At 41.9% G+C, this 27,988-nt stretch overlaps 1 protein-coding gene across 1 annotated transcript; it reads right to left on the bottom strand.

The window, feature by feature from the left end:
- Window positions 1-13: 13 nt before the first annotated feature.
- Window positions 14-26,042, bottom strand: CUL2 (cullin 2). The gene is made up of 21 exons (XM_061563322.1): window positions 25,881-26,042; window positions 19,564-19,713; window positions 18,702-18,804; window positions 18,001-18,095; window positions 16,122-16,224; window positions 14,416-14,498; window positions 14,186-14,282; window positions 13,138-13,248; window positions 12,419-12,581; window positions 11,343-11,467; window positions 10,265-10,372; window positions 10,058-10,117; window positions 9,001-9,129; window positions 8,516-8,602; window positions 7,079-7,231; window positions 6,293-6,370; window positions 6,109-6,175; window positions 5,266-5,468; window positions 3,561-3,662; window positions 2,859-2,978; window positions 14-2,293 (listed from the first exon to the last, which is right to left on the bottom strand). Exons 2-21 carry the CDS (start codon window positions 19,680-19,682, stop codon window positions 2,162-2,164), a joined length of 2,238 nt encoding a protein of 745 aa, XP_061419306.1. The 5' UTR covers window positions 19,683-19,713; window positions 25,881-26,042; the 3' UTR covers window positions 14-2,161.
- Between the last annotated feature and the right edge of the window lie 1,946 nt (window positions 26,043-27,988).

Raw genomic sequence — 27,988 nt, 5'->3', positions numbered from 1 at the left:
ATATATGCAAGGCTGGTATCCACGAAATGTTTATTTTTCGTTTTTATTAACATTACGGTTATCATGAGTTATTATACATTTCAAATATAATAATCCGGCAAAACACACCCATTTCTGAAATCGCATTATTTTTAGGCCAAACACCCACCCACCTACTCAGGCCTGTCAACCACCCATCAAAGAAACGTCCCACATGCAGTTTACACCACCATGGGCAGGCATTCATAGGCTCATGACAGGAGCTCGTGTCGAGAGTCTGTACACAATTTTATTTTACATAAACATACGCCACCCAATGTGTCAGGGGTGCGTAGGAAGGGAAAAAAAACAAAAGAACCTAAACAAATTGAAAATGTAACTGCTGTAATATCAGAAAAGCATAACACGTGCCTGCTTAGGTGGATGAGTGAAAAACCTGAGACGAACATTTATAGATTTTTTTCGTGGTTTTTTTTAGTTTTGTACAAAAGTAAACACCATGAAGTTACAAAAAATTGGAAATTACAAGTTGCCAATCAATTACGGACGACTGAAATTTTTTAATCTGAATGCTACGCCACTGATCAGACACAGCAAAGGACATTTAATGAGCATTTTGAAAGAAGGGAAAAAATACATGAGTAAAATTCCTACACGTGTGTTTATTGAGCGACGAAAGGAAACATGTTGTCACTTCAAACACACTTCCACGTGCACATCGGTTAAACTGAACGTTCACCAACAAGAGAGTGAAAGTGTGGCCGCGTTGACGCGCGTACAGGTGAAGCAAACGTTTACAGGTGAACGCAAATTCGGCACTTTTAAACTGGCAAAGATCTTTTAAAAAAATGAAATTCCCAACTTGGATCATTCGTAAGTTAAATTTCTGGAAACGTGCAAATACATTTTCTGCCAAAGCAAGGACGATAGGATCGCTAACTCTATTTAACACCCAGGTGGATACTGAAATTCCGTGCATCCCTGTTCAAGTGACATTTTCATTTTAACCTCAACACATTAACGTGTTAAGACGACTCATGACTTGCCATTAAAAGGTTAGTGGGACATTGCTGCTTTTTGTCGAATGCACTTGCATGAATAGTTTAAGGCTGGATCAGGAATATAAACAAGTTAGTTTTTTACACCCAAAGCATTTATGTTAAAGTCTAAATTATACTCAGATGGAAGCCATAAGGACCCTTTAGAAATGGCAGTGCAGTTTCAAGACACTCGTTTAAACATGTGCTTTGTTTTGTCACTGCAGCATGAAACCAATGTTTGTAAACGCTTGCAGAAGTGAGTTGTAACCTAACGATGGTGGTGATCAAATAAAATGTTACTCTAACAAGATGTGAATTTGACATTGTGGCATTCACTGGAGCGTCAAACAAAAGGCATTGAAGCAAATAAAAATTTTAAATAACGTATTTATTCCGTGCGCTTTTAGAACGTTTTCGATAGCATTACAGTAATGGACTTGTTTTAAGTGCTTTCAACACCTTCAAACATCGATGTGATTTCAATGCTTTCATAGAAATGCAGGAAAAGCAGTCAGCAGTGTTTCAGGGATTTTGGCAGGGCAACGTCAAAGAAAACGCTTGTAAAATCATGACCTTAATGAAAAGAAATGCCCTGCACTGGTGGTACAGGCAACTCAACGCTCACAGCAAAGTTTAAACTTTCACCTGTATCAAGAATCCCCAGTCGGTGGGTCAAGCAGGCAGAATTAAAGCAAATACGGTGAACCTCCCGAAACCTCAGGCCCAACACACCGGGACACACAACACTCTGTAAGATAAACACAAATTCTCAATAGAACCAGTGCAAACGTAGAAAGTGAATTAAGAAAACCAACGCTTCTTTTTGGACAAAACACCCCATATTTGCGAGCGTATTACTCCAAAGCGATCCATTCGCATACTTTTCGATGCGCACATTTTACCCACTTAACTTTCAATTTAGGCTTGGGAGGATGTGAACTGCGTGATTGCTTGCGCGTTATCTGCTTGCGTTTAAAACAAGCTGGGAGGATGGGATGTAGGAGCAGAGTGGGGGGGGGGGGGGGTCCGAGCCCCACAACTTCCCCAGCCTGTTGCGTGCGTTCGTATATGGCGTGTTGCTCGCTCGCTTCCTTGCTTGCCTGTCCGTCCGTCCGTCCTCTGCCAGCTGGCCAGCCTGTCGCTTAGGCAACGTAGTTGTACTCGTCCGTGGAATTCTGGTTACGTTCAATGTACTGCTTGTCGATGAGGTCTTCGATGCATTTCTTGATCATGCTCACGCTGGGTATGAACCGTGCTCTCGATTGACTTATCACCTGGAGACAGGCAGGGAGATAGAAGACACACGATTGCACAATAACATTTAAAAGACTCCGTTCACCGTTACTTCGTTTTGCCAGGCGAGTCTCAGACATTTTAGGAGGGTCCTGCTTAAGATATCAGGCAAATGCAATATTATGTTATGGTGTTATGCGAGGCTTGTCCAAACGGTGCTTGTATGAGCAACTTACTTTACAGCCCTTTGTCAATCCACTGATGGATCAAGGACTCCCCATGCTTTGCAGGTAGCAGGGGTTATTTTGACCTCACTTTATACTGATGAGTTTGGGTTGAAGGTGGCGAGCATAGAAGTGGGAGCATCGTAGTAAAGTACATTAATGGATTTTGCTGCACTACCCTATTCTACCCACTCCATAGCCCATGCAGCACTATGACAACCTCTAATTCAAGGTAGTCGCTTACCCAACACTATCCAGGCTCAAGCATGCTTAGCTATAGAGTTCTGATGAGATCGGGTGCATTCTGGGATAGGAATATAACAATAATATCACCACCACAGTAACTTAAATAATAATAATAATGATGAACAACAACACGCACCTCCTGGATGAGGGCGTTGTGCTTGAGCACTTTGCGTGACTTCATAATTCGGACGATGGCCGCCTTCAGGTACATCTTACGATCCTCGTCCACGGCACTGCGGGTCTGCTCAACCTCCTGCTGTGGGGGTCACGTGTGGTTTCGGGGGGTTGAGGTATCCACGCAACGGAGTGGACATGCGTGCGTCCACGTGTGTGTGTTTGCACACGTGCGCACACCAGCGTACAAAAGCAAACATAACATCAATACCACTGTCAAAGCCATCACCATAATTTAATTCTTACAACGGGGCTTTAAAATTTAAGAGGATATCAAACAGTAGGCATTAAGCAATGCAGACTCATCGGGTAAATATCTCGTGCTATTATATGTACATCGCGCCATAGTGTATGTGATAATCACTTATTTACGATGTTAGAAATAACAAAGTAGAATACAAATGACATGTTAAAAACAAGACGAAAAAATGTCAATCCCAATACCAAATAATGAGAATTATTTCAATTGTTGGAGGGGTGAATTGTTAAATGCCTATTATCTTAAAGGTGTTGTAAACAAAATATTCAGCAAAATGTACACTGTATGCGAAGAGATCACTGGCTCACACCCATCGAAATACAAACCTACTGTGGTGTTCGAGTGAATAGACTTTCGCACTCAAAAGGGGAATGCTAAATGTACATGGCAATGCAAAAGCCCTACCTGGGGAGTGTCTTTCTGCATGGCCGATGTGATTTTAAACTTTGTCCTCTTGCTGCTGAACTCCATGTTTAGGGAGAATATGCACTCTGGTGTTATCTCATCCTGTTGGAAAAGTTACAGTCTTCAAAACAAGAGCATCCAAACACAGCCATAAACTTTTAACATAACCTTTAGAAGATCTGTCAATCCACTGCTGGATGAGGGCCTCGCCCACACTTTTGTCCGTCACGGTGGTTGCTCATTCGCATTCCACCACGTTGGTCAGTGCGGGTTAGTTAACTGGGTGGTCCGGGACCGGTTCAGATATTACTCGCCACTGATGTTAGCCGTGGCTGTAAATTGAACTCATGCTATTGCATTTATAGTACTATGAACAACGTAACTGCACCACCGCTCCACCGCCCACAAAAGTAAAATTATTGTTGATACATATGTGCATACAAACTCAGGCATAAGTAACAGGATATCATTACACATGCACCAGCCATTGTCTTCTTGGTTCTTTCGGTAAAGTCACGTAGAAGGGAAGTAATAAAATAATAAAAATCAAACATAATAAAATAATTCTCACGACGTTTCGGCTACAACGCAAGCAGCCGTCTTCAGGTGAAGAATGAGACACTACCAAGCTAGGAGCTTATATATAAGCTTGGTTGGAGGTGGAAGAGCGCCTTAACAAAAAGAATGTGCATATGAAGAGGAATTTAGCATATTCATGGGAAATGCGTATGAGGTGGGTGGGGGGGTTTCATAGTTATATTATGCCCATGCATTATGCAGGATCAACAGCACCAAGGGGGGGTGCAGGGAGTAGCATTAACAAAGGAAAGGAATGTTAATAGTATGTAGCTGCAGTTACTAAACAACCACGTAGAAAACTAAAGTATAAACTACATAAAAAACTAAAGTATAAACTTTGTTGTTTAGTAACTGCAGCTACATACTATTAACATTCCTTTCCTTTGTTAATGCTACTCCCTGCACCCCCCCTTGGTGCTGTTGATCCTGCATAATGCATGGGCATAATATGACTATGAAACCCCCCCACCCACCTCCTACGCATTTCCCATGAATATGCTAAATTCCTCTTCATATGCACATTCTTTTTGTTAAGGCGCTCTTCCACCTCCAACCCAGCTTATATATAAGCTCCTAGCTTGGTAGTGTCTCATTCTTCACCTGAAGACGGCTGCTTGCGTTGTAGCCGAAACGTCATGAGAATTATTTTATTATGTTTGATTTGTATTATTTTATTACTTCCCTTCTACGTGACTTTACCGAAAGAACCAAGAAGATGAATCCCTGCAGTCACGAAAGCTTTAAATCGAAACCAGCCATTGTGTTTAACGAATTAATTTATGAACACTTAATTGAAAGCCAGTGGAGGGATCAGGGTATTGTGGTGATGTAGAATCATTTACAATCTTCTCTTTCTATCGGATGAAATGTTTGGGGATTGCAGCAGATTCCAACAAACTGATGTTGAGATTTGATATCCATTCGACTGTTTCCGGAGGAGCCACCTGGATTTGTTTCAGTTCACAAGTTTGGCTGGGACATTTTGGATCATCTGGAGTTTGGAGAATTTTGGGAAACCATAGAAGTGAGAATTGCGGTAGTGAAGTCTGGATGTGACGAAGGCATGGATGAGGGTCTCAGCAACAGCTGGTGTAAGGGACTGGCAGATACGAGCAAATGTGCTCACCTCCTTGCCGCTGCTGTTGACGAGCTTTACGTCGATGAGCGAGCGGATGGTCTTGACCAGCTCGCGCTCGTTGAGTTGCGTGCTGTACTCAAGCTCTCGGTATGTCACCTGCTCGGCACCATTGAATGCCAGCAGCACGCCCATCTGGTAGGTGGTGACCGTCGCCACGTAGGGCTTGGGAAGGTAGTTCATCTTCATTTCACCTGCAGGTGGACAATCACTTGAGTGTGGGGCCTCCAGCAAATGCACGTTCACCCAGGTTAGGCGGTGGATCATCACTGCTGCGTTAAGCACTGCTTGGGATGTTGCTGAAGGTGGCCAGGTGGCTCAGAGGTCAGAGCTTGCACTGCTCATGTTCTGGGTTCTAATCTGAGTTTTAGCCATCCGTGATTAATCCACGTCCAATGATCCCAGCCTAATCAACAATGACTGGTGATAAAAAAGATAACCTGAAGGGATCTTGCTGAGCTACGAACGCTGAGCTCCTGGTTTTAAATCCAGACGACAACCTGAGATTAAACTGGGTTTAGAGTCAAGCAAGTTTGATGGTTCCAAAGAATGCACATTTTTGTCATTTTGCCTAATCTGTTTATTTGACCTTTGGCAGTTTAGTGACAATAAGCCTCTCAACCACCTGCAAAAAAGGTGGTGTAATTGGCTTTTGAAAGATGTCAGATAAACACCGACGATGTTAGTGTCACATTTTTTATTACGATGGTGTGCAGTGTACTAAAAGAGAAGAAAACAGCGTTATACACTTCACTAAATGCGGAGAGTTCAACTGTGATGAATAAAACACATGAAAGAAGTTTAAATTTGATGGTCATGATGCAGAACACTCACCTGTGCAAAGGTAATGCAGCCATGTCAGCTTCCTGCCATTGAAGCTATCGTTGTAGAAAATTTCAAACTGTGAAAAAGACAGGTATTTTTGTGCGATGTATTACTTCGTACCTTTTATGCTTTACATTTATCATGCAGATTGATGTTTAAGTGTGGGTAATTTGACGGGTGTGTGTCTACGCACCATCCGCACGCACTTCTCCAGCTCCTGGGGGATGACGAACGGCGTGGAAGGAAGCTGGGACAAAGGCCACGCGCCCGCCTGTGACACCACACACACACCGCATTGCAATGTTAAGCTGTTGCAAGCATTAAGTCAAACGCTGGGAGGCATCTCTAACATTCAATCTCGACCCATTGCCTTTCTTTGGGGAGGTAACTATCTTTGCATAGTCTTGGCTCTTTTGGTAAAGTCACGTAGAAGGGAAATAATAAAGTAATAAAAATAAAACAATAAAATTCTCACGACGTTTCGATTGCAACACAAGCAATCATCATCAGGTGTGAAAACCACAGCAAGAAAATTTGTGTTGCAATCGAAACGTCGTGAGAATTTGATAGTTTTATTTTTATTATTTTATTATTTCCCTTCTACGTGACTTTACCGAAAGAACCAAGAAGATGAATCCCTGCAGTCACGAAAGCTTTAAATCGAAATTTATCCTTGCATAATAATAGAGGTGTAATGATTTGCAATTAATTGCCCCATTTTAGCATTGCAATTTGATTCAAGAATCGGTGACTTTTTTTACATTGTGATGAATAAAGTGGGCACTCATGGTTGCAGGCGTCATATGAACCCTTTGCATAGAACATAAGGAATTAAAACACATCAACTCTTATACATGCAACTCTATGCACGTACCGTGAGGTTTACAATCAATAGTAACTGAACAACTGATGCATCGTTACACCTCGAATAATAATGCAAGTAACGAATAAATAAAAATACATATGAAAAGGCAGCCACCTGCAGCACGTATATCTGGAAGCCGACGCCAAGATCGATGGGTGTCTCCTGCTCCTTGATGAAGTTGCCGAATTTGTTGTTGAGGTCGGCACTCAGACTCATGTCTGTGTACATGCGGTGCAGCTTGCTGGTGAACTCGTACCCGCATGCCTGCTGCTCACGCACACAGCCCGACACTCTCATACATTTCCCTCCTCCGCTCCTCAAACTCTTCTACCTCACCCCCCCCTCAGGTCATTACTCCTCTCCTTCACACTAACTCACCTTTCCTATCTCAATGTACTCTATTCCACTCATTGCTCTCCCCTACTTCTCCCTTTAAACTTCTAACTCACCTCCCAAATGCTCTCCTACCTGCACCATCTCACATCAATCGACTCCCCTCTAAGTGCACTGTGACTTCTATTAATATCATTATTAATATCATCTCTCCTCCACGTACTCTCCCACCTCTTGCCTCTCACCTCACTCTACTTTGTTAGGAGCTACAAACCCCCAAATCAGCTTTGGAAATTGTGGCTTGGCCCCAGGTAAGCAAACAATTCACAAATGTATCTAAATACTAAACTATTTTATTTACCAATGTAAAGCCCACTGAGCTATAAGCTGTTATTCAGAAGCGACACAAATGAAAGCTCAACCAAGTGGCTTATATGTGGGACTTTACAGCAGCCAAATAATCTAATCGAATGTTTCTAAATGTGGAGGGAAAAACCAAAGAGCGCGGAGGTAAAATCCACGTGACCACGGGGAGAACATGCAAACTCCAAATATACAGGCATCAGGGTCTGGATCGAACCCACAACCTCCTGCATATCAGGCAAGGGAGATAACATCACGCCACCACGCAGCCCCACAGCCACAATAATTGCTCGACTTATTAGTCTCAGCCATCTTCAGAGACAAATCAAAAATATTAAAGATTTGAAAAATTCTACTTCTGCAAAAAATTCAAAAGAAGTTCTGAAACCAGTAGGAGCAGAGCTCTTCTGCAGTTAACACAGTGTAGAGAAATTTGAGGTGTTATGGGTAGTCACATAACGAAGTTTCTCTACAGGTTGAAAGTTTGTATTTTAGCATTGCCCTTCCCTGAATACGGTAGTCAATCCTGCAGGGAATAATGCTGCCGCCGTAATGAATTAATAAAAGAACATTGACAACTAGTCAAGTAGTTTCCTCACTGTTAAGAAGGTGCCTTTAACACTCAATCTCAAAGCAATGCTGGCAAAGAAAAACAATCCCACTCACTGATTGAGATTCACCCATTAAAAAGTCACTCAATCCTCAGACCCAAGCCTCCCAAAGTGTTTTCTGGTGACTGCCTTGACAGTTCTCATAACCTTCTCTTAGATCAATACCTTCATGCAAATCCATATTTGAAACACTATCGTGGTAGGAAATATGGATTGTGATATGAGAGGTATGCACATTTCTTACCTTCAGTTTGTTGATCATGGACTCTTCTGAATCCATTGACATGGAAAGCCCGTGGATTAACCTCTTGGCCAACATTCTGGCATAAAACTAATGAGAAAAAAACAGCTCCATTAACATTCCTCATCCACATTAAATAAAGCTTATATTCAGAAGACACATCTGCATGATGGGGTGGTGCCTACAGAAGGTAGTACAACAAACAGGTTTTGAAACCTTTGGCATTCGAATGCTCCCCTCTCTTATATGTAAATTTCTCCTGTCACTCCAATTTTCTCCAGCAAGATAAAAACAAATCAATAAAAATTGCCAAAGTATTCAAAGAGATATACTCCCGTAACATTCTACAAACTCTTAGGCTTCCCAGGCTTAGGGATTTCCAATTATTTACTCTTACTTTTCACTGAAGAACAAATGTGTCAAAGGTCTCACGGTGGCGAGAATTCAGCCTTCCGTGAAATGAGGAGCATGCATTTGAAGGGACTTGCCTTCTGGAAGACGTCCTTGTCATCAATGTACTTAAAGACGACGATGGAGTTGGAGAGTTTGTCATCAACCTCGTTCTCGGTCATGCCCTTGGCTGTCTTCTTCAGCATTCCGTCGCAGTACTTCGCCAACTGCACAGACACGATTCATATTGGTACACAAGAGTGAACATTCCACCCCACGGCACTCATTACACCCACACGTGCTTCCAATTATCAGCATTGGTACTCTCTTTTTTTTCGGTAAAGTCGCGTAGGTTAAAAAAACAAATAAATTAAATCACGACGTTTCGGAGGCAACACAAGCTTGCGTCTTCAGGTGAAACCGTCACAGCAAAATTGCTGCATCAAGCAATTTGAATCCTTGCAGTCACGAAAGCTTCAAATCTAGTATCAGCATTGGCTTACAGCCTAGTATTGATGTCCATGTCATGACAAATTACTGGTAATAACAACGTACATTAATCAACATATAGGAAGGCTCGTTTAATTATCAGAATTATATCACATATAATCGACCAATTAACATGCCTTCAACATTAATGTATCTGGGTAGCATGGCTTTGAGATTGATTGTAGGCAGTTTCCCACTAATTATGCTACTGAGGTGTAAGAGGTTAAAAAGTCATTAAGTGTAACAGTATCATGTCCATATAGAGCCCTTTAGTTAATCCACTACTGGATGAGCGCATCCTCACGTCGTGTGGATCGTGAAGGTTCTTTTGACCATGCTTCACCACGCTGGTCAGAGCAGGTTGGTGTAGGTGGGCAGCATGGAAATGGAAGCACATAGAATACAGTACAATATATTTGTATGCACTGTCCTCTGCTGCCCACCACATAGCCCTACAATAGTCTACAACAACCTATGTGTGCATGGTGGTGGCCCATCCTAGCACCAGCTAGTTTCAACACTGCTTTTGGCTTCAAAGATCTGACGGGATCGGCGCATTCCGGGTCATTTGATCATCGGTCCCAAGTTTATGTATATACCAATATCAGTTTACCAGTGAATTGCAAATAAGAATAACAAGAGGAATATTACACACAGAGCACATACCAGTTCTGGTGACTTGCAAAGCGATTTCGGTTCTCTGTAGTTTACGACAGCCGAGCAGGCCTGTGTGAATACAACACATACGCCTTTGTCGACCTTTGTGATATTACACAATCAATGAATTAATTCGGTCGGTCAGACAAAGAACGTTTGCTCTCCGTGGCAATGTTTGAATGAACGCGTTGCACACGGCACACTGCTGAAACTCACCTTGTCGAGTGCGCTCATGAACTGCTGATCTCCGCTGAGGACACTCGTGATGAGCTGCACATACTTGCTGTGCACTTCCAGAACCGACTCGACAAACTGTGTTGGCATCTGTGCGGGCCGAGTGAGAGTGAGCAGAGGGAAGGTTTGGTCACAGTGCCAGGCCACGTTCATTTCCATAGAAAACAACGCTGGGATATTTTAAATCGGAGCTGCAAAGCGATAACTTGTCATGTAATCTCGTAAAATATGAAACTCTATTTTATGGTTTGTCCTTGAAAACAAGTTGCAAGCTACAAAGGGAGGTAAAATGAGGTCAAGTGCAGTTTAGTATGTGTGTAGAGAAGATCATTCGTAATCGTCCAACTTGGACGCCATAAGAGATAACAATTCACACTCCTTATGTACCAAAGATTGGGATTTAAACGTGTGGTTAATGACGTATGAGATTGGGTTCAGGCTATGGCTACATGTCTATTGTTACACATGTCCTAAAACACAAGGACACAAAGTTGGTTAGAGCCAAATACTAGGCTAATAAAATGGTTTAGGTCAATTACCTAGGATATTTCTCGGGTTGGAACGAACATTCAGACATATGGCGAAGAGAGCTCCATATCAAGCCAGAATGGGCTGGTGATTCCCAATCTGAAACTCTCACCCAAGTCCAAGGATCCAGCTAGCAAATCATAATTGTCTTGGGGAGTATAGCTTGCATTACAGGTGTTATAGGGTCTGTCAGTGTGGAGGATTTATTAGGAGGTATGGGGAGCAGTGGTGTCGTGGTTAGCATGCTTCGCTACAAACCCAGAAACTCAAGTTTATTTCCCAGCAGCGGCCAATATCAGTGGCGAATATCCGAATCAATCCTGTGCCTCTGAAAGGTGGACTCAGCCTTAAATAAGTACCAGGTGCAGTGTGTAAACATCAGTAATGGTGTGACAGGAGACGGCCAGGTGTGGTGTTGCCTACACTGCTCCCTCGCTTGCCATGATGGCCTTAAAAGGTGCAAGCTAACAGCACTTGTCACAACAGTCTATGTGGTTATAGGGATGATGTATAGGAAAGTGACACCACTCACGTTCTCGTGGGAGAGGTTGCTGATGGCCTTGAGTCCTTCCTGGCGGATGTGCTCCTGCTGCTCTGTGACCATGTGCTGAAGCGCCTGCGGCACCGTCCGTAGCAGCGTGTACATGTTCGCCATATCTGTGCCGAGCAAAACACGGACAGCGCGTACCGCCAATGGTACGAGTCAACCAGACACCTCCGAGAGCAGTCGCGACACACCAGACTACTTTTTTTTTAAACGAAGCGCTGTACATAGCGTGTGAACTCCGCATGGCGTTCACGGCAATAATTATGTTGCAGGATGTAATGGCAAGAGGTGGCTGCGTGGCTCAGGGGTTTAGGGCACTGAGCAGGCATTGTTGAATTCGAGTCCAAGTAGTAATGATTAAACGCAGGTTCTTAAGTATCATGAGTTTATGGTTTCATTATGGTTTTTTTACTGAATTTGTTAAGATTCCAGCTTGTGTATAGCAGGGCATGAGGGAAAGCACAGTTATCATTACAGACATGTTATGCATTCATTGGTGACCAGGCTGAAACCATAATAATTTATTTTTAAAAATTAGTGTTAATCGAACAAACTGCATATCAAAACTCTGCACAATCCAACAAGGGGGTGTAACGACTGTATAATGTTTTAAGCCAATTAATTAATAAACTTGAAAACCAAATTTAATCATAGGTGATTGAAACCAAAATTGTATCCCAGAATCTCAGTGTTGCTGGTACGGTGCTCTGACCACGATATCCGCTTGCACAGCCACCTAATAATTTTTTTAACACATTTGTCAATAACATTGTGGCCTTAAAAAAGAAGATAATAGGCAATGTTTCGAGCAATGACTCTTCATCGCAGCACAGAGAGAGGCCAGAGGCGGAGTGGACTCTCTATGTGCTGTCAAGCAGGGCCATTGCCGAAAGGGTCATATATTTTTTCTTAAGGCAGTGGTGATTGATGAATGTTTATTTTTTACATATATGTGCTTGTGACCATTGCTAGTCACTGTGCCACCAAATAATTGTTTAAATCAAAAGTTTACGCGACAACCAATGGGCGTCGGTCGACACCATCTTAAAAATGGCCCTCACCGTCACGGAGCTCCTGCCGCACGATGGTCTGGCACTCGCTGTGCAGGAACTGCAGGTGGTCGGCCACCATGCGCTGCTGGCACTCGCTGATCACCTTGCTGTAGGAGCTAGGGTGCAGGTACTTGCGGCATCGCACCTCCTCGTCCTTCAGCCTGCCCAGCACCTACACGGGGCCACCGATAAACACACATGCAATGCACGGCTGACGAGGTGAGACGTACGGACGATGGTTGCGTGTGACGACAGTTTGGATGGGTATGATAACAACTTGGATTCCAATGTTACTGCTGGGGGAATTTATGGAGGAAATTAGCAGAGGTTAAATTGAGAGAATCAATCAATAAGCAAATACAGACACCCTTCATATGCAAAACAATCCCCATGTGTCAATAAATCAAATGCAATCAATACACAACGATTTAGAACAATGCGAAGGGAAGTTGCGGTGCTGTGGCACATGGACCTCACTATGTACCTGACGAGTTAAGATTCCTGGCCAGAGCTAATCGTGAAGAGTGCTATCTGAACTGGTCCCAGTCACCTCACCCTCCCTCCACCCAGTTCACCAACTGGCACTGACCAGCATGATGAAGTATGGTCAAACAATCCCCATGACCGACATGGAATTATGTAATAAAAGCAAGGTGCAAGATTCGTCAAGTGAACACATTTTTGCATGCAGCACAGACCCGTACTTTTTCTCCGTATGCATGCTGTACCTGCTGCATGTACTGTGAGCAGTTGCAGGTCTGGAGCAGTCGGGATGCCTCTTGCTTAAAATACTCTCCAGTCTCCACCAAAAACGCGCTCTCAAACACGTCCTGGTAAAACTGGAAGGGTGACCAACACACACAGACCCCAAGTACAAACATCAATTGCATATCTCATACTTAAGTGTCTGCATGCTCAAAAAGACTTGTGCATGTACAGCCCTTGTCAATCCACTGCTGGATGAAGGCTTCGCCATGTCATTTGGTCATAGGCTCCAAAAGGAGTAAGGCACCCTAAATGCGTGCTTTTTCACTATTTATGGTGCAGACAGTGCGCTGTCACATGGAAAGGATTGTTCATCAGTGTATAAAGTGCCCAATGCCAAGTTAGTCTGCTCCAATGGTAAAATTGCTTAAACAGATGTGATCGTTAAGAGTGAATTAAGTGCTACAACGAATGACTAAAATACAAACGCGTTGGTCATTACATTACAAATATTGCAGCAATCGGACGTGTAGTATTTACCAAATTATGAGGCAATAGAGCATTGGCCGTGGTGCACAGGCACAAATAGATATTAATAAAAGCGAACATTCATCAATACTCTGCCTTGAAAGAAAACCTATATAATAGGCAAACATTTCTCCTATTATTTCCCAAAACGGCACCTATTATTTCATGTTCCTTTTTGATGCAGTGGTATTGACTAATGTCAAGTTTTTTTTTATATTTACCATTCAATTAAATCTGAGGAGGCCTTAGGAAATAAGAGTTATACATGATGCACGAAAGCAAGCAATGATGTTCTACTATGTTGGCCAAATTATTCACAAATTCTGCGAAACAAACAATAAATCAAAACAAAGCCCTGTTTCACCAGCATGTGCCTTTGAGATGCAAAACCTCTTTTGCGAAGGAGGCTGGGGCAAGATGACCCAAAGGCAATGGGAGCGACGTGTCCCATGCAATACAGGTCTTCTTTGTCAAGGAAACGCATATGTGCTAATCAGTGCTAATGCCACACAAACCAGAGACAGGGGTGATTAATGTTCTTACTTTTAGCGGAAACTTCTTCTTGTACTGTTCAACATGAACAAAAGAGTTGATAACCCCGTGGATTACTTTCTGATTGGGATTTTCTCCAGATCGATCACTGGAATAAAAAAAGAGCGTATTGAGAACTACATAAGCACAGTGACCATTCAAAGTAAAAACTTGCAATCGAAAATAAGGATGATGCATGTTTCACATATACATTAAACATTACGAAAACAATGAACACGTACTTTTTAATTTCTTTCAGCAGTACCCTGACCAGACTTCCCTCCAGTGGCTCGATCATCAATCTCCGCCAGATGTCCAGCGCCAACTATTAATTCAAAACAAAGAGAAACAAACGAAACAACCCGGACATGAAGGTGCTCGATCACCCACTGATGGAACCTGTGTGACACAGCCACCAGCAAGGCAACGACACTTTTCTATTAAAAGACAGCACTTTACATTTGATTTCTAAAACTATATTATACAGACCTGTGTTAATACACTGCTGGATGTCACCAGAGTTATTTGATCATATTTCACCGTGCTAGTCAATGCGGGTTGATGAAAGAGTACCAAATGTTTTCGCAAAAAACATTTGCCAGATGTCAGACATGGCTGGGATCGTACCGTGAAACTGGTCGCCAGGATCAAAATGTAATGCCCTATCCATTGCATCACTGTTCAACCAATCCCAGTATTGTGGTTCCATCTTTATAAAAGCTTTATATAATTCCCATGATAATTTTTATATAAATGCCACTTACTCATGTGGTTGGCTGGCCTCTAACATGTTCATTTATTGGTTCCCTAATATACACACATTGATTATAACTGATTGGTCCTACAAATATACACAAAATGAAATATTTCTCCTTCAAGAACATTATTATTTTAGTTTCCATTCCCAAACTGAGTTTTTCATCTCCTTATTTGCGCATTAATTTCATCTTTTTGATCCTTATCTGCCTTGAATAATTGCTTTAGGTATACACAGTGCTCAAGACAATCTGCATACTGGGTGTTTTACTAGATAAAATATGAATTAGGTATGACACTTAAATTTAAGACATAAGAATATAAACATTCGTGCTGCACTCTTGTATTAGCATGACAACAAATACTGACAGATGGGGGGTGAAGAAGCAGTACTGTGGTACTCTGAGGCAAGGGAGTGGGTGTTTTGGTAATATGTACTGACCCACCCATACTGGACATACATCCGTGAAAAGGAGCTTCATAACTCATCGTATTCCTCCAGTCTAAATCAATATTCTGAAACTGCTAAACTACAGCGTGCAGCTGTCACGTCATTCTTGCATTTTAAAACCAGAAAACACACATTATTCTCTTAGCATCACAATCGGAGGCTAAAATTATTCAAAAGATCCAAAACCTTATCTGGCGCACTAGTATAAGCTCATTCTAGATTTGAAGCTTTCGTGACTGCAAGGATTCATACTCTTAGGTTTTTTTCGGTAAAGTCACGTAGGTAAAAAATAAAATTTAAATACATAAAAGTAAAATAATAAAAAAATCACCACGTTTCGGAGGCAACAAAAGCTTCCGTCTTCAGGTGGAACCGTCACAGCACGACTGCTGTATCAAGTAAAGAGAAATTCCAAGAGACCCGATATATACAAGGTCGGGTCTCTTGGAATTTCTCTTTACTTGATACAGCAATCGTGCTGTGATGGTTCCACCTGAAGACGGAAGCTTGTGTTGCCTCCGAAACGTCGTAATTTTTTATTTTTATTTTACTTTTATTAATTAAATTAAATTTTTTAGTATAAGCTCAACCAACCACACACATGCACGACTGCCACTGAGACACCACCAACTCATCCGAACACAATTGCGTGCACCACTGCCCACCGTGCCATCACCAGCTCGCGCGACAACGCACAATTGCGTAAATGCCCACCAAAACATCGCCCCAGTGGTCACTGACCTCTCCAATCTCCATGAGCTGCTCGCTGCTGTCCATGCCGTACCCATACTGGATATCGGCCTCGCTCAGCTTACTCTTCTTGATGAACTGCGTGTTCAGGTACCTGCATGAGCCAGTGCAAGCGCAGGTGTGTATCGCCGTCAATGCATTATGAACACAATTAACTAAATATTTTACACATTATACACACTACAACACGTTCTAGATAATTCATTGTGCATTATATATTAAATAGCATATTCCACCGTATAGAGTGTCAATAACTGTATTATTTTTATTTGAAAAATTGCATTTATTATACATTTTAGATGCTTTTTATAATTAGGCAACCCGGTCCAGCTAAGTGCTACATCTGGCTAGTTGGGATTATACTGTATTGATAAGTGCATGCTTAATGATCTGCCACTAACTTTTGCCTTATTTCGCAAATTTGGTTTGGCTCTGAGGGCATTGTGGCCATTGCATGTACAGTTGTTTGGTTAATCTACTGCTGGATGAGGATCTCCCAAAGCAGTGCACGTTGTGAGAGTTATTGACCATTCACCACCACCCTTTTCAATACAGGCTGGCGAAGGTATGGAGAATAGACGTAGAAGCTTCGTAAAGAAGCATGTGGGAGAATAGTACAGACAATAGTTACCCTGCAATTATAAACATGTTTTTTGCTTTGAATTGTAGTTGCCAATCCAACCACTACCCAGGCTCAACCGAGCTGAGCTTCCAATATCTGACAAAGATCATACGCATACCGTGTGATTTGGTTATGTGCTGGTCAGTTCAGTCGAATCATAATCATTATCAAGAAATCTGGGTTTTAATGTGGGCTCTTATGGATCTCAAAGGTAACTATGAAGGAAGCATTAGTGATGAGTGGCAGTTTGCACTACTCCATGGCACAAGTGTTTGCTTTTGAGAACTGGTGCATAAGAATTAACCAGCAGGGATTAGCAAAACTGTAGACATCGTTGCAATTACAGAGCCGAGATGCAAGAACATGTTCACCAGATTCCCCAGAATGGCTCAATTATGTGATGACATTGCCAGTAAATAACTGCAGTATGGGCTTCAATTATAGCACATGCTGCATTGTACACATGGTTGCTGTACGAGGCTGTTTATTTTGCAAGTAGTAAGCGATGCCAGTGAAATATCATAAAATATGGATGGAGAGTATTTTCGTAAGCAAGTCTACAAAATTGGCTTGCTCTTCAAAGTTAAAATTACACTACCACATTCTCTACATAATAAACTGAAAATAGTTTTAAATACCGCTCAGTTTGTTCCGAATAATTTTTTTTTGAGCCAGACAACCTTCTAATAAGAAACATACCAAGGTCTCTTATCTTGGTTAAATATAATAAGCATAATGCAGTATGTCCAGAATCTGACTCTCCACAGATGGTACAGGCAAATATGTGAAAATGTTGGGTATGTCAACATTTTTAAATACCATTACACTATACACACGTATGTAACTGTATAAAAAATGTAATGTAATATGATTTAAACATGGGAATATGCTTTAATGTAATTTAGAAGAAAATGAACATCGGCAAGATTAAGTATATATCTCTTTGGGGGAAAAGGCAAGATTAATTATACACATCTCTATGGGAAAAGGTCAGATTTGTAGACATCTGATATGATGTCACACCATGCACACATATTACACTGAGTGTGGGTGATTAGTTGGTCAAGGCGAATATCTGACAGTTGGATGTGTGACATTTCACTGTAATTCACTGTACAGTCATATAAAGCTCATTCGCAGTTCATAGGGAATTACCAAGTTGTGAAAAGTGGTATTTATGGTATTCAACCATTACACTGCATCACAAGCTGCACACCAGTGTTGTCAAGAAAACCTTATAATTCCGACCTGTATAAGCAGTCCATGTAATCCGAGCCCTTGCTGTATTCCTCCCAATATCCATGGTACATTATAAGTATCCTCTCCTCTGACTCCACCACTTTCTGTCAACAGCAAGCAGAGATGATGGAAACACTTAAGTGGTTAATAACAAACATAAACAATAAAATAACAATAAAACAAACCATCTAGACTCATTTACCAGAACTAAATAACAAATCACTTGTTTATCCAAGAATATAAATACAAATTAAATGGTCTCAAGTAATCAATAACTATAAAAATAAGCCATGCTAATATTAGATTTGCGCTTGAGTTGCCCTTAACATGATATGTAACAACTGGCTATGCAGTGCACCTCAAAGAACCAAAACGAGTGTGTTTTTTGCGAGAATTACTCAGTAAGGGAGTGATTACAGAGCAAATACAAAATTCAAAGACAATACAGTCCAGACAATATTCAATACGAGAATAACTGAAAAACGAAACTGTGCTTGAGACTAAAGTTTCACCAATAAATTTGCCATAAAATGCCTTTGCCCAGAGTCATCTACTACTGGAGATGTTTTCTGCTGTTATGAGCTAAAATAATGAAGGGGGGGGGGGGGGGAAACTCAACTCATACCATTAATATGTTTGCACAGAGGGCATTCCAAGTAGGAACCATGTAACAAGGCTGGGATTAGTCTTTGTTCTGTCACGGAGATTACCTTGTGGAGTATTTGCACGTGCTCCTCCAGGAAGGCCCTGGTTTCAGAGTAGAGCCGATCTCCCAGGGGCTCCGGGTATGCCACACACAGGGCATACACATCGCTGGCAGTGGCCGTCAAAGAAAAACGCAGCATGCAATTAAAGTGAGAGGCCGCTGGGAAGACGCATGCTGCTCAAGTGTGTCCCACTCAATTTCATACTTTCTGCAGGTTCTGTATGTGGTTTTATTTTTCATTCAGAGTGCGGCTACCCCACTGCGGAAGCACACTGTTGTCCAATTTTGTTTAATGATAATACAAAATGGCTCTATCTGATTACATCAATTAGGTAACAATATGTACGCATGGCTACTGTGTTTATGTACTTAACACTTGTGAAATAATCATGATCATCGGTCATGAACATTCCACTGTTGGATGAGGTTCTCCCCAAGCCGTCACAACATTTCAATGTTAATCATCTCCCTGGCACCTACACATGAGCTGATTTTGTAACAAATTAGAATAGAATTGTCTATGATCATTCATCAATTCCTCTGCAGTACAGTATAAGTAAATCATACTATTATATATGTAAATACATTGCGTAATTCTTGAGAATCTCTGATATGCAAATCAGACATTGGCTCAAGAATAAACAATTAATGGGTCCCAAATATAAAACTTAATTCATCTGTCAATTACCAAATATCAGCTTAACATTTGAAAGTGTTTTTTTAAAGCTATCTTAACCCATATCCTAAAGTGGGCTACCACCTGTCTTCAATGGGCAGTCTGGCTCATATACCCAGGTTAACCAACAAACGGGAGCGCGATAGAGAGAAGGTACAACCAGCACGGAGCTCTCTTAAGCCAAGGATACGAAAATCTGTCGTTCCATGTGATACGCTCGACATGGCCAAGGGTGATGACGCCGCGGATGGTGGTCAGCAGCTTGTTCCACGTCTCGGTGAAGTCTACGGCTCGTGGCTTCAGGGACATCGCAAAGAGGTGCACCGTGCAAGAGGGACGTCTGGAGGGAGGAAACATGTCTCAGGATGATGTAAGGGCGACTGAAGCTATTTCTTCGTATCATCATGAATTAATTGATCGCAATAATGTCTCACAGGGGCTTGTGCATGGTATTTGAATTCATCATTTTCATAATTATTTATACTACGACCCTCATACAGTACATCGCAAGGCAACAGAACAAAGGGGAATTTGATATTACTCGGGAAGTTATTTCAGACAAAATACGATATAAACACAACAAATGGCCAAGATGAGGAAGTCATCACACCCATTGTTGTTGATGGCCACCACATCTCACCATCACTGCCTTCTTGATATTCAGGTCAGCGTCTTTTTCCCTCGGTTGCCAAGCCTTGGGTAACACTCCAATGTCTGTCTTGGTAATATTTACTCTGCCATCCTGCACACATCTGCCACCCATTGAAATACGACTACAATTTATTTTTGTAGATTTTTATTTTTAAAGTCGATGTTGTTTACCCTTTGTTTAAAATTTTTTAAAGAAACGTTTACATGACACCTATAATCCGAAGCTTAATTTATAGTTTCCATATATATTTACGACAAATACATTCCAATGTGGTTTGAGCTAAAAACTAATTTAATACTTTCTTTTCAGGAAAGCTGTACAAGTGCATCGTGTCAACAACATGTTATCTGTACAGTATTTATATTTACGATCAACATCCATCTTCTTGTTTCTTTCGGTAAAGTCACGTAAAAGGGAAGTAATAAAATAATAAAAATAAAACATAATAAAACAATTCTCACGACGTTTCGGCTACAACGCAAGCAGCCGTCTTCAGGTGAAGAATGAGACACTACCAAACTAGGAGCTTATATATAAGCTGCATTGGGGGTTGAAGAGCGCCTTAACAAAAAGAATGTGCATGTGAGGAGGAATTTAGCATATTCATGGAAAATGCGTAGGCGTTGGGCGGGGGGGTGTCAAAGTCATATTATGCCCATGCATTATGCAGGATCAGCAGCAACCAAGGGGGGTGCAGGGATTAGCAGTAACAAAGGAAAGGAATGTTAATGATATGTAGCTGCAGTTACTCAACAACCACGTAGAAAACTAAAGTATAAACTACATAAAAAACTAAAGTATAAACTGCATCGCACCATCAGTATACTTACTATACTCTATAATAAGCTGAGTTACTAACAGCAAGTAATACATTACAATTCTACCTCGTAAAAATTCTATAATATGCTTCCATCTAAACCTTATTCTCTTATATCACACGAGCATATACCGTACTATATACTGCCATAGATAAACCCAACATTAAATTATATACTGTATTGCTGTAAACCAACCTATATCTTATACATTTAATATAACACTATGTATTATTCTACACACCCTAATGTGTATCGAAATGGTTTATTACGTCCTTCCAATGATTGCTGAGCCAGAATCCATCTTCTCGGTTAAAATTGTCTCTGTGTTTGTATATGTGGATCGCCTCATGAACGAATCTCTCATGATAGCCAGATGGCTTGCAGAGAACCTCTGTCTTGGAGAAGTCGATATCATGTGAGCCCACTGAGTTGTAACAGTGATCTGCCACGGCTGAGGTGTTTGTCCTACCGTGTTTCAGGTCAGCTTTATGTTCACGGATGCGGTCCGAGACATGTCGTTTGGTTTCCCCAATGTAACTGCTACCACAGAGGCAACTTAGTTTGTAGACGCCAGGGTACTGTATGTCTGGAACCACATCTTTTACAGACGGTACCAGATCACGGATTTTATGTACTGTGTTGAATCGGACCTGGATCTTGTGTTTAATCAGGATTTTTGGAGATCTTTTTTGTGACCCCAGCAATGTAGGGTAAGGTGATGGTCTTGAAAGGCTCCTCAACAGGATCCTTCTTGATGGTTGGAGTGATGGCTTTGCGGATTGTATAGTCGGAGTAACCATTTGCCTTAAGAGCTTGGCGTACGTGTTTGAGTTCACTGGAAATGTGTTCATGGTCGGAGATGCATTGGGCTCTATGATATAGAGTCTTGATGAGGGAATTCTTCTGGGATGGATGGTGGTGGGAATCCGGTTTTAGATAAGCATCCGTGTGGGTGGCTTTCCTGTAGACAGAGTGGCTCATTGAACCATCAGGTCTCCTTTTGATTAGGACATCCAAAAAGGGTAGCTTGCCATCATTTTCGACTTCCATGGTGAATCTGATGGCTGGGTGTATGGAATTGATGTGGTCGAGAAATTGGTCTAGAGCAGGCCGGCCATGTGGCCAGATGACAAAAGTGTCGTCTACGTACCTCTTCCATAAGGTCGGGCGTAGAGTGGCAGTCTGGATAGCGTCCGTCTCAAATTTCTCCATGAAGATGTTGGCTACAACCGGAGATAGGGGGGAGCCCATTGGGGTGCCCTCAATTTGCTTGTAGAAGGTTCCATTCCATTCTACAAGCAAATTGAGGGCACCCCAATGGGCTCCCCCCTATCTCCGGTTGTAGCCAACATCTTCATGGAGAAATTTGAGACGGACGCTATCCAGACTGCCACTCTACGCCCGACCTTTTGGAAGAGGTACGTAGACGACACTTTTGTCATCTGGCCACATGGCCGGCCTGCTCTAGACCAATTTCTCGACCACATCAATTCCATACACCCAGCCATCAGATTCACCATGGAAGTCGAAAATGATGGCAAGCTACCCTTTTTGGATGTCCTAATCAAAAGGAGACCTGATGGTTCAATGAGCCACTCTGTCTACAGGAAAGCCACCCACACGGATGCTTATCTAAAACCGGATTCCCACCACCATCCATCCCAGAAGAATTCCCTCATCAAGACTCTATATCATAGAGCCCAATGCATCTCCGACCATGAACACATTTCCAGTGAACTCAAACACGTACGCCAAGCTCTTAAGGCAAATGGTTACTCCGACTATACAATCCGCAAAGCCATCACTCCAACCATCAAGAAGGATCCTGTTGAGGAGCCTTTCAAGACCATCACCTTACCCTACATTGCTGGGGTCACAAAAAAAGATCTCCAAAATCCTGATTAAACACAAGATCCAGGTCCGATTCAACACAGTACATAAAATCCGTGATCTGGTACCGTCTGTAAAAGATGTGGTTCCAGACATACAGTACCCTGGCGTCTACAAACTAAGTTGCCTCTGTGGTAGCAGTTACATTGGGGAAACCAAACGACATGTCTCGGACCGCATCCGTGAACATAAAGCTGACCTGAAACACGGTAGGACAAACACCTCAGCCGTGGCAGATCACTGTTACAACTCAGTGGGCTCACATGATATCGACTTCTCCAAGACAGAGGTTCTCTGCAAGCCATCTGGCTATCATGAGAGATTCGTTCATGAGGCGATCCACATATACAAACACAGAGACAATTTTAACCGAGAAGATGGATTCTGGCTCAGCAATCATTGGAAGGACGTAATAAACCATTTCGATACACATTAGGGTGTGTAGAATAATACATAGTGTTATATTAAATGTATAAGATATAGGTTGGTTTACAGCAATACAGTATATAATTTAATGTTGGGTTTATCTATGGCAGTATATAGTACGGTATATGCTCGTGTGATATAAGAGAATAAGGTTTAGATGGAAGCATATTATAGAATTTTTACGAGGTAGAATTGTAATGTATTACTTGCTGTTAGTAACTCAGCTTATTATAGAGTATAGTAAGTATACTGATGGTGCGATGCAGTTTATACTTTAGTTTTTTATGTAGTTTATACTTTAGTTTTCTACGTGGTTGTTGAGTAACTGCAGCTACATATCATTAACATTCCTTTCCTTTGTTACTGCTAATCCCTGCACCCCCCTTGGTTGCTGCTGATCCTGTATAATGCATGGGCATAATATGACTTTGACACCCCCCCGCCCAACGCCTACGCATTTTCCATGAATATGCTAAATTCCTCCTCACATGCACATTATTTTTGTTAAGGCGCTCTTCAACCCCCAATGCAGCTTATATATAAGCTCCTAGTTTGGTAGTGTCTCATTCTTCACCTGAAGACGGCTGCTTGCGTTGTAGCCGAAACGTCGTGAGAATTGTTTTATTATGTTTTATTTTTATTATTTTATTACTTCCCTTTTACGTGACTTTACCGAAAGAAACAAGAAGATGAATCCCTGCAGTCACGAAAGCTTTAAATCGAAAGATCAACATCCACTTTGGGGTTATTTCCTACACAAGGGAAATAATGTCAGGCACTTGAAATGGCTCTGCCAAGTTGACAAGCGACCAGGTCATTATAGCTGCTGCAATGTCAGCTTTTCCCTCAACGTTCCACGTGCGTTAAGTCAGACACAACGAACCCCCCAAACACTATTTTAGAACTGGGAATACGTGGTGCACACTCGTGTGAGCAATCCAAAGTGCTCAGTCACAAATAACAAAAAAGGAAAGGTGATGTCTCGAGTCAAATGTATTTTAAGCCCGTCTTGAGAATACTGTACCGTCAAATATTGCCTCTCTCTTTTCCTTTTTGGCAAATTAGACCTTCTCCAACGCACGTGCTCTCGGTGTTTCTGCATGCATGTGATAACGATCACGGCGCTGCTGCTGAGCATAATATAATGCACTATATACGTACGTTTTGTAATGTGCAAATTCAGTCTGGACAATTACGGATTTACTCTGCAAATTGAATTTATAACTCTACAGTAATCATTTTCGTATTGAGGTACACTTCGCGGAAAAGCTCCATTGAAGCACCCTACATAATCTAAACAATCACTTCAGGTTTCACTTCTTTTGGTTCAACTCTGGCTGAGCGAAACTCTTAACAGTAACTAATCCACTGGATTCCTGCAGTCACGAAAGCTTCAAATCAAGATAGTAACTAATCCTTCCGAGACCTAACAACAGCCACCAGAGCAACGACAACTCAACAACTAAGGTGAAGATTACCAGTGACAATCACAACTCAACAATCAATGACAGGGACTATCAAGGTTCTACGACACTGACGAGTACAACATCTACTACTGCAATAATATCAATTACAAGCCCGACAAACATGATGACAACTCAACAATGAAGACGAAGACAACTATATAACAATTCCAACTTAGAAACAACCGCAATGATGGCTCGTTGGCTGAGTGACAATTCTAACATCAACAACAATAATGGGATCAACAAGTAGCAACATTATGGCAACAACGAAAACAACCACAAGTGAAAACCACGAATCAATAGCAACTATAAATAGAACTAAAACACCTGAAGCCTCAGAAATTAGTGACCACAATTGTAAGGAGAGCCGACTCAATAACGTCAACGAAAAGAAAAGGACACAATGGTAATTACAACGACAAAAACTACACCAAATATAACAAGCACTATAACGACAATAACTGCAAGGTTATCACAACTATAATTACGATGGACGATTATACCACAGATAACTACAACCACGATAATGGCAATAACTGTGACGTTATCGATCACAACTGAGACCGGATAAACAATCACAACACGAACAAAGACGACAACATCGCGATACCAGACAACTTTCACGATAACGACAATGCTCACGATAACCATAAAGACGTCGATAACAATAAACACCACGATGACAAATGATAAATGAGACGTCTTCAACCACAAAGACTACGATAGCCACAAAATGACAACACATTATCCAAAACGATCCCGACAGCGATGCAAATTGCTAACGATGACAAAAAAAAATTAACAACCGATATGGCGATGGCCACTTACTTCGCAATCAACTTCGAGATGACAACAGCAAGACAAAAATAGAAATAGCAACAATGAGGGAAACTATATTAGCGATTAACAACACTGCCCTGTGCCCTGGGAGTTCACGAAGCCTGGGTTTCGGGCCGCACCAACAGAAAACAACCTCTACTCACACCGCGACCCTGAAAGCCTTCACAATCTCACACGACATGACATCCCCTCTGTGTAAACATCAAACGTGGACACACACGCAAAACCAAAATCGTTTGAACGACCTCGTAAAATGACACCACAAAACGAGTGCGAACGTAGGCGACGTTTAACACGCAAGTGCGGCAGAGGCCTGCTCGGATAGAACAGGCCTCGGCATCGCAGGTCCGCGTCCGTAAACAGCGTCGAAGGCGCCTTCGCAAGCCGCGATTCGAGGGCAAAAAAAACCGAGCACCTTTGCGTCGGCGGCGACGACGACTCCCTGATAACGACGACGTGCGGATACGGCGACACTTGAGAAAAGAGAAAAGCCCCTGACAAGAAAGGCGAGATTGGGAGTGACGGCGAGTGCGCGCCTTCAACCCCAACTGAGCGCGGCCATTGGGCGATACCAACTCCTCCCACCGGGGAGGGGTGGTTGTGGGGGGGGTGAGACGAGGGGGGGGGGTGATGGTTTCGTTTGTTTATTTTGTGGGAATTAAACTCTTGGGTTTTTTTCGGAAAAAGTCACGTAGGTAATAGAAATAATAGCAATAAAATGAAAAATAATAGAAATAATTATAGAGATAAAATAAGTGATTTGTTTAAAAAAATAACTTATTTATTTCTATTATTATTTATATTATTTTTATTTAATTTTTATTATTATTTCTATAAAATGTTTTACCTACGTGACTTATTTTTTTAAATAAATCACTTATTTTATTTCTATTATTTCTATTATTTTTGTTACCTACGTGACTTTACCGAAAAACCTAAGAGGTTAAAAAATAAATAATACAAATGATAGAAATAATAATATAAATAAAATAGTAATTTATTATTTTTATTATTTACCTACGTGACTTTACCGAAAAAACCTAAGAGTATGAATCCTTGCAGTCACGAAAGCTTCAAATCTAGAATTGTGTGGGAACTGTCTATTATTTACTGAGATTATTTTTCAAACGTATGTAAGGTTGCTTCGTTAGATACGTTTGCAACTGCATGGTTTGGTTTTTTTTGCGAGTTGTTTAGTTTGTGGGGGTGATGGGGAGGAATGGGGTGCACGGTGTGAGTTTGTTGTTTTTTGTGGCGATGGTTTATGTTGACACGGTCCAAATCAATTCGCAACTTTATACAAATCACTTCATTTGATTTGGGATACATTTTCATGTTAAGCTTGACTACAGCACTGTCTATTTTTATTTACTTGCAATTGTTTAGCAACAAAATGTAAGTAGTTTGTTTATCAAATTCACTCTATAGGTGAAATTATTAACAGTCATTGCTCATACTGGTAGGAACCTCCTGGTTACACCAGCCTACAGGGGATTATTGTGTCCGTCCGTCGTGCAGGGAGAGGCTGGGTGGGGAGGGAGGGGCTGGGTGGGGGAGGGGAGGGTGGGGCTGGGTGGGGAGGGGCTGGGTGGGGAGGGGAGGGTGGGGAGGGGCTGGGTGGGGAGGGGTGGGGCTGGGTGGGGTGGGGCTGGATGGGGAGGGGAGGGAGGGGCTGTTTGGGGGGGAGGGAGGGGTGGGGCTGGGTGGGGTGGGGCTGGGTGGGGGGTGGGAGGGGTGGGGCTGGGTAGGGAGGGGCTGGTCACCCCGTGGTGCCCTTATAAAACTCAACGTTTAACCTACTCACGCCGGCTTGTGCCCGCCCTCACAGTCGGGCATATTTGCGGAATACACCACGCCGCCGTTGACCCTGGCCATTGACCGAGCAACCCAACGTTCCTATCAGCTCCCTCCGCAGGAATGTGTTGAATAATAAGAAAATACAGTATTAATTACGATAGTCCTTGACTTACAAACGCAGTATGTTCCTGAAACCCGTTCATAAGTCGATTTGTTTGTATTTTGGAATTTCATGTTTAATTGTATAGTACATAGGTCAGTATGAAAAATGTGTTATGTTTCAACAAAGGGAAGCACTGTTAAACTCATGAATAATAAGAAAATATATTGTACATTTGCACGCAATACTGTATAATAAATACAACAAAATAAAGTAACATGAAATAATAAAAACACATATTTTTTTATTTTCACTTACCTTAACACCTGATGTTGGCTTGTTTGTCGGGAGGAACGTTTCACTGTCATGTATCACGCAGGATGCTGGGACTTGTTACATCTTTCGGAGGATCGCTGTGCCGAACAAAATCGTTTTGCGGTTCGGTTCGTAAATAGAACCGAATGTTCGCAAGTCGGATTGTTACAAATAATAACGTACTCATGGAGGCTTCGTTCGTATTTACAGATTTTTGTGAGTCAGGACGTTCGCGTCTCGGTGACTGCCCATATTGAGTTTTGTAAAAAAAAACGTTTTAACAATATTCCAACGTACTCCTCTCAAGTATA

The sequence above is a fragment of the Lethenteron reissneri genome, chromosome 31 (genome assembly GCF_015708825.2).
Source record: "Lethenteron reissneri isolate LAM-NWPU_2019-01 chromosome 31, ASM1570882v1, whole genome shotgun sequence".
In the NCBI taxonomy this organism is placed as follows: Eukaryota; Metazoa; Chordata; class Hyperoartia; order Petromyzontiformes; family Petromyzontidae; genus Lethenteron; species Lethenteron reissneri.
Note: the sequence above shows the minus strand (reverse complement) of the source record. Positions and strands in the feature narration are given on the sequence as shown.

Bases quoted from the DNA above. Each gene is read 5' to 3' on its own strand.
- CUL2 (XM_061563322.1), bottom strand. From the start codon at position 19,682: ATGTCCCTGAAGCCACGAGCCGTAGACTTCACCGAGACGTGGAACAAG. The intron at 7,232-8,515 runs GTAAGAAATGTG...GTGCGTGAGCAG, and splicing joins CCATGATCAACAAACTGAAG to CAGGCATGCGGGTACGAGTT. The intron at 3,663-5,265 runs GTGAGCACATTT...CTTTTCCAACAG, and splicing joins TCAACAGCAGCGGCAAGGAG to GATGAGATAACACCAGAGTG.